The sequence below is a fragment of the Gymnoscopelus microlampas genome, assembly GCF_963454915.1.
Source record: "Gymnoscopelus microlampas genome assembly, chromosome: 19".
Taxonomy (NCBI): domain Eukaryota; kingdom Metazoa; phylum Chordata; class Actinopteri; order Myctophiformes; family Myctophidae; genus Gymnoscopelus; species Gymnoscopelus microlampas.
In genome coordinates, this window is record NC_139956.1 from 47,394,526 (window position 1) to 47,409,566 (window position 15,041).

Consider the following 15,041-nt stretch of genomic DNA (forward strand, 5'->3'; position numbering starts at 1 on the left):
TTTAGACTTGTGATACTGTAGTGCATTGGGTATGTAGGGGTGTGTGACCTCGTTCTTTGTCATTTTCAGTTTGTTCACTATGTTTTGTTACTAGAAAGTAGGATTTTTGTGTTTACTTTAGAAGTTGTGGTCCCCACCCTGAGGTATTGTAAATGTGTAGGGTTGTAGTCGAGACCACCTAAAGCGAGTCCAAGTCAAGACCAAGTCCGAGGGTGGGCGAGTCCGAGTCAAGACCGAGTCCGAGAGGCCAGGGAGGGGGTCGAGTCCGAGTCGAGACCGAGACCGTCCGGAGGCGAGACCGAGTCGAGAATTATTAATATTTTTTTCATATTTGATAGAAAATGTTCAAATCAGCCTCATGGTGGCGCTATGACAGGCCGATTCACGTTTTTACCTATAACTGCACCGATCTGCTTGAAACTTTGCACACTCCTTAGAGGCAAGACCCTTGCCCTGCATTTTTCACATCTGCCTTTTAGAGCGCCACCAGGAGGCTGACTTTTGTAAAACAAATGTGTTGCTATTACTCCTTCAGATTCTGTCCAAAAAATCAGTACACAGTATCTCTATATTCATGTGATCAAGACGGATGTGTCCGATATTTCATATTGCATCCTAATTGGCTAACATTAGCTTCCAAAGTTTGCAGGATAGGTCAGTTTGGAACAAAATGCCTCAAATCATGAACGCAGCGTGCAAGTGAAATTTCCACTATTCACACTAGGCAGAGGAAGCCACAATAACCTACGTGATCTGGCGGAGACCTGTGCTCCGAGGAGCACTTTTTCTAGGTTTGTTTTGTTTTTATTTTGACATTTAAAAAATTCTTTGCATCTTTTAATGAATGGCAGAGCAACTAGCTATATAGTTATTTTTACTGAATGAATTACATCTCAATGGTAAACCTAGACCAAACAACAATGACCAAATTGACCAATGAGCCATTATCATCATTACACATTAATGTTCCTTACAGACAGACAGAACAATTAAAATTACTCTCCTTTAATGACAAGGAGCCACCATTACATAGCACTGAATTACATGTGAATGGTAAAGCTATGACCAATCAATGACTAAGTCTCACACCCCCAGCAATGAATCAATGTTTCAAACACTGGTGAGACATTCGATTTAAACACACTGTCATTCAATATGCGTTTGCATCTTCAGTTTTAAAATATGTAAACGTCATAATAACAGGCTACAGTATAGTTATATATATATATATTTAAAAAAAGCAGATCTACAAGCTCACAATGCATCCCATGGCGACGCATTGTGACCAGGCCTGGAATTTCATCATTTTAGGGGCAAGGCCACTTGGCCTTTGGTGTTGTAATTTTTTAGTCCACAAAGGCCAAATGCCAAGTCCACGGACATAATGCATTTAATTTGAAGGTTAAGGATGATTTTATTTAAATATAGTACAAGAATAGTATAACTATCTGTGTAATATAACCCATTTATTTCATAAAATAATGTATTGGCAAATGACCAATATTTGTACTAAGTTATATTGGTCTCAATAGTCACATTCAGCCCTGGACTTCACTGACTGAAATAGGGGTCATATGAATCACATTAGATTCACATATTTGATATATTTTCCCCACAAATTATTATCATTCAAATTAAATGTGATTGAACTTGCACTAACAATGACTTAAGTTGATTTTGCGCTATTTAAAACACAATATTTCTTAATTATTAATAATTGAAGCTTGTAGATTACAAGCTATTTTCACCATTTTAAATTGTTTTTAAATAATAATAAAAAAGGAACATACAGGGTTTCCACCCAACAGCGACGGTTCTGTATGTACATGAGTCAGTTTTAGCATATTTCATTCTAATTGGCTACTATGACTGCCTATGAATTTCACGGCCTGGGTAGGTAAACCTGGCCTGGTGGAGATATGCCCTGAACAACAGGTGAAGGCAATGAACTTAAACAAGGACTGTGCTGCGCAGCAAAAACGGCTCTCACATTCTAGCTTCTGAAATAAACTTTCCATTAGATCATTGTTGACAAACAAACAGAACATGAATGTAGTTTGCAAAAGGATTATTTATTTCTTGTCCATTTGTGTGTGAGGTGAGGTCACAGCTTCTCTCTACTTTTGTGTGATATTGATAGCTTATAACTTTGAATTTGTTTGCAGTTAATTTCTATTGCTTACTGGATATTAAGACTAATAATTTTGGGATTTCACTGTATTTTGTCAAATGTATTAATCTATATTTTGCTGTTGATCAAGCGTCGGGTTTTGTGATTAGATGCACACACGCGCATGACAATCAATAATGTGCGCAAGGAAACCTTACTGAAAGCCGTCTCTAATCATCTTTAGAGAATCTCGTTTATTAAAACAACCACAGGCTACACAGTGAACACAAAATAAATGGTAACACTTTACTATAGGGTGCGCTAATTAGCGATTAAGTAATGCATTAAGTAATGTATTATTAATGCATTATTTAAGCGTTATTTAAGCATTATTTAAGCGTTATTTAAGCATTTAATTCATCATAATTCATCATCAATTAATGTTTAAGTAAGTATCACTAGTTAAGCATGTTATAGGTGTATTTATAGATCTACTTTTATCGGTCAGTTCTATGCCCAGGATGAGTGCTTATATGCGGGTAGGATTATTGAGGAGACTCGGTCTCTGATACCGGTTGTTCCAAAACTTCCAGGAGTCTCCCATGTTGGACTGGCTCACTGGATAGGCCCGGTGGTCCCAGGGGGACCCCAGGTGGGTCATTTTTTATCATTACTTAATGATTACTTATTAGTTAGTTACTAGATATTTGCACCCCAAAGTAAAGTCACATACTTTTTATCATTACTTAATGATAACTCATTAGTTAGTTACTAGATATTTGCACCGCAAAGTAAAGTCACATACTTTTTATCATTACTTAATGATTACTTATTAGTTAGTTGATAGATATTTGCACCCCAAAGTAAAGTCACATCAATTTCAGACAGTTTTGTTTGTGGATTTTATTCCAGATGGCACAATTTCCCTCTACTCACTCTGTGTCTCAATGGTGGGCTGTGGACAGTTCAGCTGTGACAGTATGAAAAATGGACATACAATATTGTGCATGCCAGATTTTGTACAATTATACAATATGCACACATACATATATATATTTTTTACGATAAAAAATAAAACAATATTTTGCCAGACAGATTTGGCACAATATAAAAAAAACATGTGTTTTTTTTAACAACATAAAGTCACATCAATTTCAGACTGTTTTTTGTTTGTGGATTTTATTCCAAACTGACAATATGAAAAATGGACAAAAAAAAAAAGATTGTGCCAGCCAGATTTGGCACAATTACACAATATCCACACAGAAAGACATTTTCTTCTTCTTTTTTTCTAGCTTTAACCCATTAAAGGACAACTTTTTTACAGTGGGCGGGGGCATTCTGTCCGGTGGCTAAATATGTCTTTTTTTACACAATAACCCAGCGTTTTCTTTGTTATTATTTATAGTAGCTCTTCTAGCCCCTAATAACTCACATCCGACCATCAAAGACCACGGGACCTTTTTTATTGCGTAAAAAATACATATTTAGCCACCGGACAGAATGCCCCCGCCCACTGTAAAAAATAGTGAAAATTGCTAAAACTATAGAAAGCAGTAAATGAAAAAAATAACACTCACCTTTTATTTACTTTAATTACAAGCTAAAATATAAACCTTGGTTGTAAAAAAACAAAGTTGTCCTTTAAGACCTGGAACTGTGTCGTTTTTAGATTTGAGCTAAAAAGCATTATTTTACACTTTGGGCTATTCAAAAGTAGCAGATCTACAAGCTCATAGCGCGGCACCGAGTGCCGCGCTACGAGCTTGTAGATCTGCTATTTTTGAAAAATCGTGAAAATGTGTGAAAATCTTTGAATATATATATTTTTAACTCAAATCGTGATGATGGGGGTCCTTGACATGAAAAAGATTGAGCACCACTGATATAGAAACATACGTTTGTCAGAATACTGTTGAGATTTAGGAGACACGTAGAATTGGCTTCAGGTCTCAATGGGTTAAACACAACTATTTCATTTTAAAATGTTGCCGAATATCTTTGATTAAACGCCCCAATGGACCATACTTATGCCTCCTGCCTAGCCAATATGTCCATTCTATAAAGGCCAAATGCTCCTTTAAAAGACACACATTCCTGTTTCCTCTCTGTCGCCAGACTTGACTTTTGTAAACCCCCCACGCTCTTTCTATATTCTGGGTATGTGCTCCACTGTCGGGGTCAACAAAGCTCCTACTGTGGTTAACGGAGTAATGGTTGTACCCTGCAGCAGAAAGCGCACCAACATAGGCTCTCCATTGGTCGCTGATAATTGACGATCCTGGACGTACATGCCTGGTGATGATCGGTAGTAGATGGCGCCTTGAGCGTTTCTTCACCAGCCTGAGAACTGGCAGGCGTCTCTCTCCTTTGATGCCTAGCATTCCAAATACCCACTTGCGTCTCCTCCATGTACTGCCAAACCGCCCTCGTCCATACTGTTTACATATTAAACAATAAGAGCATGTCAGAAGCTAAAACAGGCACTAATAGTGCACATTATCGCCAGTCATTTACTGCTCATCAATAAAAATGACCAGTTTAATGGGTCTTGCCATTCACATTTTTCATTTGAAGAGATAACACAAGACCAGCGGTCACAATTTACTATAGGGAGCAAATTCATACACCTTAACTAGAGAGATGCAATTCTTAGGAATTGCGAGTGTGGTTGCCTATTTATATTACTTTTGTGTAATGTGTGGATTTCCTGATTCCATGCACCACATGGAATTTTTGGAACAACTACCACCAGATTCTCCTCGCTATTCTTACCCACCTATGAGCACTCATCCTGGGCATAGAGGGCACCGAAAAAACAAACAAACAGATCTACAAACCCACTACGTGTGGCCCTTAACAAATGATATATTAACATTGGTTAAGTAATAGTGATTTCATTATTAATTAACAGTAATTAATAATTAATATATGATAAACTAACGGTGAATTAATGTATGAGTTAATCATTAATTAAGCGTTTATTACATGTATGAATTTGCTCCCTATAATAAGTTGTGACAATATCAATGTAGTGCCAAGTCTGACAATTACCTTCCGTTTGTGGCAGAAGTTGCTCTCATCTATCATGATGAACTCATGACGACCACCTAGCTGCTGTCCTGTCTTCCTCCTCTCTCTCCTCATCGCACTAATGCAGACAGTGCGCATTTTGGAGTCCATCTTTGTCAGGGTGCGTGAACTGAATGCAACCCCATCATCCACCATGTCTAACTGTCGCAGCCTCAGCCCCTGGGCAAATCTGTATGTGGAACCCCCCCCACCCCAAAAAACAAACAGAAAAGGAAGTGGAACAAGCATTAGTTGTTTATTAGCCACATAAAGAAATCATTTACACTTCAAATTTGAAATTCATCAGTCCTGTATGTTTAGATATCATATTTAAGAAATCATTAATCCTAAAAGTTAACCATCTTCTATAATATTATTCTAAAAGTTAAACTTTCCTATATATATATATATATATAAACTGAAAAAGGCCAATTAATTTAACTTCATTCAAATGTGTCAACAGCTTTGTGTTGATGGCAAATGCATTCACTGTTATGACCTACTGAATTGATTTAAAGTTTTTGGCCAAATTGTCAAATAACCTTAGAAGAGGCAAACATTGTGAAAATAGCTGATCTACATGATCACAAACACCCGCAATGAGCATATAGATCAGCTATTTTCACAATTGCTATCTGTGGAACCGAGTCAAACTAAATGTATGCCTCAACTCCTTCAATTCCAAATGCTTCTCAGGTTGGGTGGGTCCTCAGTTAAGATGTGATTATTTTTGGTGATCGCGGCCATTGGTTCTCAAAAGGTTGAGAACCAATACTACATGAGAACAAAAATATGACTTAAAATAAAAACAATTGTAGCCACTGTACCTGTACATGAAATTCAACCATGACTTCAAGGGTAGTTTAGACCCCTCAAAAAAGGACCCAGATCGGACCGACTTGGATGTCCGATGTCCTCTGCGGCGGCACTGCCTGGTGGAATCAAAGTTGTACATAATGATTAACTCATATTAATTCATCTTTCATTCCTGTTAACTATGAATTCACAATGACTTTGATTGTTTACATGACTGTGTATTTTCCAATAGCCTTTAGTACATATTGGGCAGAAGTGGTTAATGTAAGTTGTCATACTGAACAACATCTACAAATTAACTAGCAACTAAAGATTTTAAATAATAGCAGTGCTACAGTTAAAACAATTGTAAGTGCATAGCAAAAGAAAGGGGAAAATATATTGCGTTCAGCTTACCAGTGTAATCCGTCAATGCTTTCTTTTCTTGCCTTTAGCTCCATTTTCGATTGGCACATTTTTCAACAGAATTTATTTTTCAAAAGCTTTTTCTCCATTAGCCAGTAAACAATTTTTTTCTTTGTTTTTCCACCGTTGCATAATGCAAAGAACTTGCTTTCAAATTTTGAGGGCATGGCGTTTAGTAGTTTGTAGCATGTAGGCTAGGCTACTGTTGTGTAGACGTTCCATTAGAAAGTAGACGTAAAAGGAAGTTGTCTACGTCACTTCCCTTTAAGTAGACTATGTAACGTCACTTCCCTTTACCAAAATGTCACTGTGAAGTCCTTATAAATCAATACCCCCCCCCAATATTGATTGATTGATATAATAATATATAGACCATTTCATAGTTTCTTCATAAAAAAACACTATATATATATATATATATATATATATATATATATATATATATATATACAATGAACATTATTTCACTAAAATAGTACATGAACTAGGTGACACTGTATGATCACACGGTTAGTGTCGTGTTATTTACCTTTTTTATTATTAAAATTAAATTAGTATTTTTTTCGTGAAAAATAACGTCAAGGGCCAAGGGGTATGTTTGATTACAGTGCTGTTACAAACGTCAGTGAGCACCTGGGTTGAGTTTGCGTTACACAAACAAGTAACTCCGCCTCATCAGGATTTCCATATGACTTATCGAACGCACCCTTTCCTAAAATAGCCCATCCCCCACAAGCCCCCAGAACCCAGTGGTTGCATTGAAGCGAAATGGACATGCTGGCCATTTACGGTAGTGCAGGTGCGGCCAATGTATGTGAACGAGGCCTGTGACGTCGCAGTGGCCCCAAATAGGCCTCGCCCACCACATTTAACATTACGTTTCCAACCCGGAAGAAGGGGTGAACACTGTGTTTGGTTGGTCATGTTTTTTAGTCAGTCATGCGTTTGCGACGGCGGAACAGAAATATTGTATTAATAATTGATGATATCACACGTGGTAAACACCACCAGTTTAACCACGTTGAATTTTTTTGGGATAACACGTTAAACGATAATCCAGGTCCAGCTATAGAAATTCTTTAAAGCTTCAAGTACGACACGGTGCTTCTTGAAACACGTGAACCGCTCTGCAATTCAGAGGACGACATGGCTCCGTCCCGAACTGGAAAACGTGCACGTAGACGGCCTAAGAGGTTCATTGACGAAGATGATGGTAAATGTATTTTCATTTCATTACGTCTTTGCAGTTATACCTTGGTGTTAGTCTTGTTTTATGGAGCACATAACATGCTAATGCTAGCTAGCTAGCTACTAGCTAATGCTGCATGGACACTGCTGATTGATTACTTTATTAACAGTTTGCAAAGACAAGCACTGGAAAGCACAGTTCAATACTAAGAGGATTTTAAAATCAATGTTTGTTTCCATTGGGGTCCTTTGTACTAAATTAATCGAAGAAATTGGAGCTAGTTGGTAGCTCAAGTCATTATTTAAACGTAACTACATGCCTTAGTTAGATGGATTGAATACTTTATTAACCGTTTGCAAACAAAAAGCACTTGACAGTACAGTTTTGAATACAAGGTCTGCTAAAAGGATCTATGCACAAATAGCCAAGCTAGTTTTCATTGCGTTCCTTTGTACTCAATTAATCAAAACATAAAATATATACAGGTATTTAGATACAGAGGTATTTACAAAAACAAAAAAGAAATGAGGGAAAGGGGACTATTTACAGTAGGCAGGTCAGGGGAAAGTGAGGTGGGGGGCTATGATTTTTTATTTTTTATTTTATTGAGGCCAGTTTCGATTTGCAGTCTCCTGTAGGTGCTCTTTTAGACCTTTTTTGAAGGGAGAGTAGGGATTTACTCTAGTTTAGTTTGGACGTGATCAGTGGAGCCGCCTCTGTGGAGATGGGCCCTGGGTGAGAGGCCATGTAGTAGACGGACCAATTTGTTTTGTGCTGTTTGGAGCATTGTTTTGGCGGACATTGAGGCACTGGGGTACCATGTGTGGACTGCATAGTCAAAAAACGGTTGGATGAGTGCTCTTGCTAGAGTCAGCAGTGGATTTACTGACCAGCGGGGAGATTCTTTTTTTAAAAACAGGTTATTTGGTTTACTTTAAGATTGTACATGTGCTTCGTTTCTTTATAGACATGGCTGATGAAAACGAGACTGACAGAGCAGCTGGGAACATAGAGCAAGAAGGTAAGTAAATGGCATTTGTCCCATTTGTTACATTATTTAACCAGGACATTTGCTTTTGTGTTACAGTAGGCTCTGTGCATTTGACATCGCCTTAATTGCCATCCATAGAGGCTGTAAAGAGAGGCCCTTGCCCCAAACCTTTTGACAGAACTAGCTATTGCATTATAAAATAATAATTAATATGTTTATATTTGTCTTCATAGAGATCCATGGTGAAGACATGGAAAACATGGTGGTGGAGAATGAAGGCAAGTCAATCTCAACACAAGTGTTGCTAATGATTCTAATTAAGGCTCAGTTCTGTTTAGTGTAGCAAATTCTTTCCAGTCAACATGCACTACATCAGCACCTTGACTCTTGACTTGACAAAAGTTACTGTTGAAGGACAAAACTTAGGTAACCACTGCTGTAGGCTGTCAATAAATGGCAAAACATGTCACATAGCCAAAACAGCCGATCCATAAGCCGTGAGCTTGTAGACCGGCTACTCAGCTACACTTGTTTGATCAATAGGGATAATAGTCTAGAAACATAAATATTTTTCATTGCTTTCTTTTCTTTCTTTCCCCATATAAATCCAGACCTGGAAATGACTCAAATCAAATTCCATACTTGTGTAGAAACCCTGTTTATTTTAATTTTTACTTCAGTATTAAGCAACTTTGCTCATCAGCCATTCTATTAAGCTAACCTTTGAGGACCAACACAGGTGTTTCAATTTCTGATTGGCATAGTTCTATGCCAATCAGAAATTGAAACACCTGTGTTGGTCCTCAAGATGGCTGGTGTAGGACAACAATTGCAAACCATGAATAGCAGTAATTATCTACCATTTTAACTTAAGGACCCCCAGTTTGATATGCATTCGACCACAGATCACCATTTGATCTTTGGGACACCAATCTGCAGTGTACTCAGTTCAATTTGTACACTATCGGAGTCATTGACACATGGGTTCATTTGGTTAATGTTTTTAAAATAATTAGTTGGGGCACTTTTTTTTATTTTAATTAGCAGATCTACAAGCTAAAATTAATTTTAGTTCTTGTGCAGTGGGACATTCTGCATACCTTTGTGTTGGAGGCCCCGCAAATGGTAGGATAAACATGGATGCATATTCATTTGTCTTTTCATTACAGCGACTGCTACAGAAACTGTAATGCTCAGTTCAGGGCCTGAACAGGATCAAAGCCGACCACAAAAGAAGAAAAAGGGTATGCTTGCCAAGCTGTTGACTGAAGACGCATTACGTAGAATAACATAATTTGAGACTTTAACAATGTATTTATATGAATTGCTCAAACATACTGTGAATGTGTAGGTTATAACCTTTATATATAATGGATTACATTTTGAGGGGAAGAGCTCTGAAAAAGGCATACCAGAGAAATTAAGATGTATTGATTACTAGGCTTCAAACAAAACTAGGCTATTATTGCCAAGACATACATGCGGTGTGATGCAAAGCCAAAGTTAGTGTAATAGATATTAACCAAATGTGTCACTTTGACTGTTTCTCAAGCAGAAGTCAGATTCACCAACTCCACCAGCTTCCGCAGTGCAGTTTCATTTGGTGAGTCTCCATGTGACTAGATTAACATGACTTCAATCATGTAGCCTACTATGTCAGCAGGCTCTGTGCATCACATAATTCACTCACATAATACATAATATCAACGTGTATGTTCATGTGACCAGTCCAGCATCTTCTAATTAGCATTTCAATCACAGATTCTTCAAGTGCTAGAGACCACACTGTGAGCTCATCCGAGGCAGAAACAGCAGAGCCCGAATGCAGCAGCCAAAGAGGTGTGTTGATTAACTGAAGATACAGGAAGTAATTGATGAAGTATACTTTTGAAAGTAGCTGAAACATCACTATCTGTAATTGTTAAAGGGATAAGTCACTTTCCCAAAAAAATTGGGTAATTTTATCGTCTACTCAGGCTTTTGTGAACACCCTGGACAGTTTTGAAGTTGCTTGATTCAGTATTTAGATATTTAATATTAATTTTATCAGACGCGCCCCCTTCCTATACAAACCCATTTTGACCATTATAAATTCATCGAAAACACCCGTCCTTGGTTCTGGTGACTAATTTTGCCCTCCTGATATGTGAGAGGTCCATGTTTTTTCAATTACTTTTGTCTTATTTTTAAATATTTTTTTGAAAAGGAAAAATATTAATAATAATAATCGAAAACACATGGACCCCTCACGTATTAGGAGGGCAGGCAGTATGAGTCACCAGTCATCAATTGACTGATAAAAGTTATTTGATAGCTAACATGTATGTCATGTGACCAACCTTTTTATTATTTGCGTGTCAATTACAGTGGTAACACGTAATACAGTGTCTTCATCTGAGTCTGAGTTCGTCCTCACTCCTGTCCCGAAACGGAACACTGGCAAGCACAGGAGGTCAAGTAAGTAGTGTATTTGAAATCATTTTTTGCGGGGGGGGGGGGGGGGGGGTACCATGACAGTCTATTGGGGTAATCACTTGCCCCTTTTTCATGATTACAAGAGTCTAATGTCTACCAAAGAGCCCAAGTGGTATTACCGTTGAGGATAAATCTATTGTTGGCTGGATTGATATTATTTCAGTCATATTGAGATATCAGATATCTGCCAATGTCTGTACTAAAAGTTAGTTAGACTATTTGTCCTTCAAACAGTCTGAGCAATCATGATAACTGTTTGCCATTTAAAAATCACACCCTGTGTGAAGGTAGCGGCGCCTTTGATACATTTTGTCATCGATATGTGTTTATAATGTGTTTATAGCCATGTGTCACGTGAAGCTTGACCAATCACTTTGTTGACGCACCTGACCAATCAGAAGGTTGACGCACCCGGACAAAGTCAGGTATAGAGCAGGATCCGCTCTATACCTGACAAAGTCAGGCTTAGTGTTGTGAGACAACTAAAAACCCTGTCATAAATGCATGACAGATGATTGTAATTGTATTTATGTAGCTAGCATATAGTTGTTTATGTTTGTCTATCTTTGTCTTTAGAAACTGGATGTCTGGGGGAGATGTCTTCTGAGCAGCCAAGTCCAAAACGCAGTAAGACTAAAGGTAGGCCTATTGAATTTGTAGGATGTACGGCCACCATAGTCTGTAGGCTATCAATTATAATCTAATAATACTTGTCATAAAAAATGTTTTGAATACATTTTATTCGACCACTTAAACTTAATGTGCCGCTTTTGAAAGGCGATAACCCAGAGTGATGACACGGAATCGCTAATGCAACAACCAGTGTAGTGTTGGTGGTGGTAGTGTGGGTGATGGCTGATTTCGGCATTCACACCTGGCCTGCGTCCAAAACTAATTGAGTGACTGCACCCAGCTCAGATCAGAGCCCAATTATTTTGGACTCAGGCCAGCTGTGACTTTCTGTTTTGAGTGGTGCAACGGCACAAATGTTTTTGTGCATTAGCTGTCCTACCTGGTGTTAAGCTACAACCATGGGAAAGGGGAAAGTACCATCGCCTTGACTTGGCTGGGGTCTTGTACAAGTGGACCAGCATGTCAGAAAGATCTATGCCTCCCATATTTTCCCCAGTCTCTTCTGCCTGTCAGGGTTGAACATTAAATTGCAATAAAAGTAATCGAAAAGAACGCGGCTCCTCGCGTATTAGGAGGGCCGTATGAGTTACCAGAACCAAGGACAGGTGTTTTTGATGATAAAATAACCAAAATGTTTTTGAAAGTGAAATATCCCTTTAAATGTGCTCTACCAATTACCTGACCCGACTGTAAAAGGGTTCGGGAAACATACGTGAAGGTGAATAGCTTTAGACCAGGCTGGTTGTCTAATACTCATATGTGTGATTTCATTGTTACTTTCTTTGCTTATTCCAGCTGCTCCCACTTTTGAGATGGCACTGCACAGAGCCAGATCCACAATCCAGCTCCAAGAACTTCAGTTAAAACACCTGAAGACAACTGTTTTGTCACTCCAGGAAGACAAAGTCTTTCTGCAAGACCAGCTACAGAGTGGTAATTCAGTGCATACATTGTTGGAAATATGTTGATTAGGGGTTAAATATCAGCTAAATGTATTTAGATTACAATGTTTGTTTTACCATTTGTCATGTTTGCAGCGGGATTAAACTATGCATACTTTTGATCAAAATGTTTTAAAAAAAATGTGAACCCTCTTTTGAAGCTCAGGTGAAGACTGAAAAGAGAACTTCTGTCACCTACAGTTTGTCCAGCTCAGTCTCTTCGACATCTGATTCCTCCTCATCAGAGGAGAAGAAGAAAAAGAAGACAAAGAAAAAACACAAGGCATCCAAAAAGGTGTTTTGCAGAGGTATTGCTATATTAGAGGCTTTCTTGAATTACACCAAGAAAGCCAAGAAAGTTTTATTAATCAATTTTGACATTTGTGTATATTTTACACATCCCCAAATAGTGTTTTTTATGACTATTTGCCTTAGTGACTAAATGTCCCCTGTGGGATCAATACATGGCTGCCTGTCAGTTAGTTGTGGGTCATGAATACCATAACCTACCTGGGGGTCCCCCTGGGTCCACCGGGCCTATTCAGTGAGCCAGTCCAACTTGGGACACCCCCATCACCCTAACACAGAGCAATGCACCACATGTAAGCTTTGGAAGAACTACCACCAGCGACTGACGCTCATCGCTACTCCTACCTGCCTATGAGCACTCGTCCTGGACATAGAAGCCACGATCTGCAAACCACCATGTGTGGCCCTTAAATAATGATATATTATTTTGAAGTAATGATATATTCATTGGTTAAGTAATAGTGAGTTAATGATAAGTTATGTATGAATTAATCATTAATTAAGCCTTATTTACATGTGTGAATGTGCACATTATGAGAAAGTGTACGGAATTATCAGTGCTAGCAAATGGGATGCTGGATTAAAAGTAGCTTGAGCCACGCAGACTAATATCCCAGCACCAGGCAGCGACTGACTGTCATCGCTACTACTACCTGCCTATGAGCACTCGTCCTGGACATAGAAGCCACGATCTGCAAACCACCATGTGTGGCCCTTAAGTAATGATATATTATTTGGAAGTAATGATATATTCATTGGTTAAGTAATAGTGAGTTCATCATCAATTAACATTTCTTATCAATGAATTCATGATACATTAATGATAAGTTAATGTATGAATTAATCATTAATTAAAGGTAGGGTAAGGGATATTTTTGGGTTAAAACAAAAAGTATTTTGTTAAAAGGTTAAAGCACTATATTCTGATAGTAATCATTGCTATAGAGTGTTTGTTCAGTAACAGGAGTCTCCCCGTCTCTCCAGCTCTTTAATAAACAGAAAATACATCTTCCGGTAGGTGTCAAAATCTCAGCCAATCAGGAGAAAGTACCCATTTTTAAGCTTAATTTTGATAGTGTTCCAGTTCCAATTTTGCATGCTCATTTCTTAGTGTCATCACTTCCAATTTCACTTGTTTAATCTATATCCTGATTGGATAAAATTGGAAATGAAACTGAAACGCAAATGTATTTTCTTTTTTATAAAGAGCTGGAGAGAAGGAGACTCATTTTGAGAGACAGCGAGATCCAAATCTGGCGGTGGCGTGCGCCGCGGCGGCCGCCGCATCCACCACGACCGCCACGGCGGGTGGCGGCCTTCGTGGCGGCCGCCACAACCGCCGTGGCAACCGCCGCGTCCGCCAGATCCCCCGCCATAACCGCCGCCTCCGCCGCGTCCGCCAGATCCCCCGCCATAACCGCCGCCTCCGCCACCGGCGCCGCGTCTGCCAGAACTTCCGCCACCGGCGCCGCGTCCGCCAGATTTTCCGCCATAACCGCCGCGTCCGCCAGAACTTCCGCCACCGGCGCCGCGTCCGCCAGATTTTCCGCCATAACCGCCGCGTCCGCCAGAACTTCCGCCACCGCCGCCGCGTCCGCCAGAACTTCCGCCACCGCCGCCGGCCGCCTCCGCTGTGCCCGCCAGATCCTCCCCCGCCCTTCTGGCACGAGTGCCAAGCAAGCCTCTGCCAGCCTCCGCAGACAGAGCAAGAAGTTTTTTCCGTGCGTAATTACGCACGTGTTCTGCTCTCCCCCCCCCCCTCTACACCGATAACTCTTTGCCCAAAATAGCCGATCTCCAAGCTCACACTCCGCGCATATAGTCAATAAGATGGTTATTATTATTCATATTATTATTAGAATGACAAACAGTGCATATAGTCAATAAGATGGTTATTATTATTCATATTATTATTAGAATGACAAACAGTGAATGTCTGACGGACAGAAAGCCTTCTCGAATGATGCCCCGTGAAAATAGCCGATCTCCAAGCTCACAACGCCTCACGCTGCAAGGCGGTCTGTCTGTCTGTCTGTCTGTCTGTCTGTCTGTCTGTCTGTCTGTCTGTCTGTCTGTCTGTAAGTCTATCTATCTATCTAT

At 39.3% G+C, this 15,041-nt stretch overlaps 1 protein-coding gene and 1 long non-coding RNA gene across 2 annotated transcripts; one reads left to right on the forward strand and one right to left on the reverse strand.

Annotated features, from left to right (window-relative positions):
* Positions 1 to 4,076: 4,076 nt before the first annotated feature.
* LOC311034668 lies at positions 4,077 to 6,606 on the reverse strand. Its single transcript, XR_014599612.1, has 4 exons — positions 6,395 to 6,606; positions 6,010 to 6,114; positions 5,165 to 5,372; positions 4,077 to 4,548 (listed from the first exon to the last, which is right to left on the reverse strand). It is a non-coding gene; the product is annotated as an uncharacterized lncRNA (long non-coding RNA).
* Positions 6,607 to 7,364: 758 nt separating this feature from the next.
* LOC311034563 (uncharacterized protein) lies at positions 7,365 to 12,754 on the forward strand (the record flags this gene model as incomplete). The annotated part of the gene is made up of 10 exons (XM_084042443.1): positions 7,365 to 7,616; positions 8,560 to 8,613; positions 8,817 to 8,861; positions 9,753 to 9,827; positions 10,139 to 10,186; positions 10,345 to 10,422; positions 10,951 to 11,040; positions 11,635 to 11,697; positions 12,487 to 12,624; positions 12,729 to 12,754. The coding sequence occupies exons 1-10, from the start codon at positions 7,550 to 7,552 to the stop codon at positions 12,752 to 12,754; spliced, it is 684 nt and encodes a 227-aa protein (XP_083898569.1). The 5' UTR covers positions 7,365 to 7,549.
* Between the last annotated feature and the right edge of the window lie 2,287 nt (positions 12,755 to 15,041).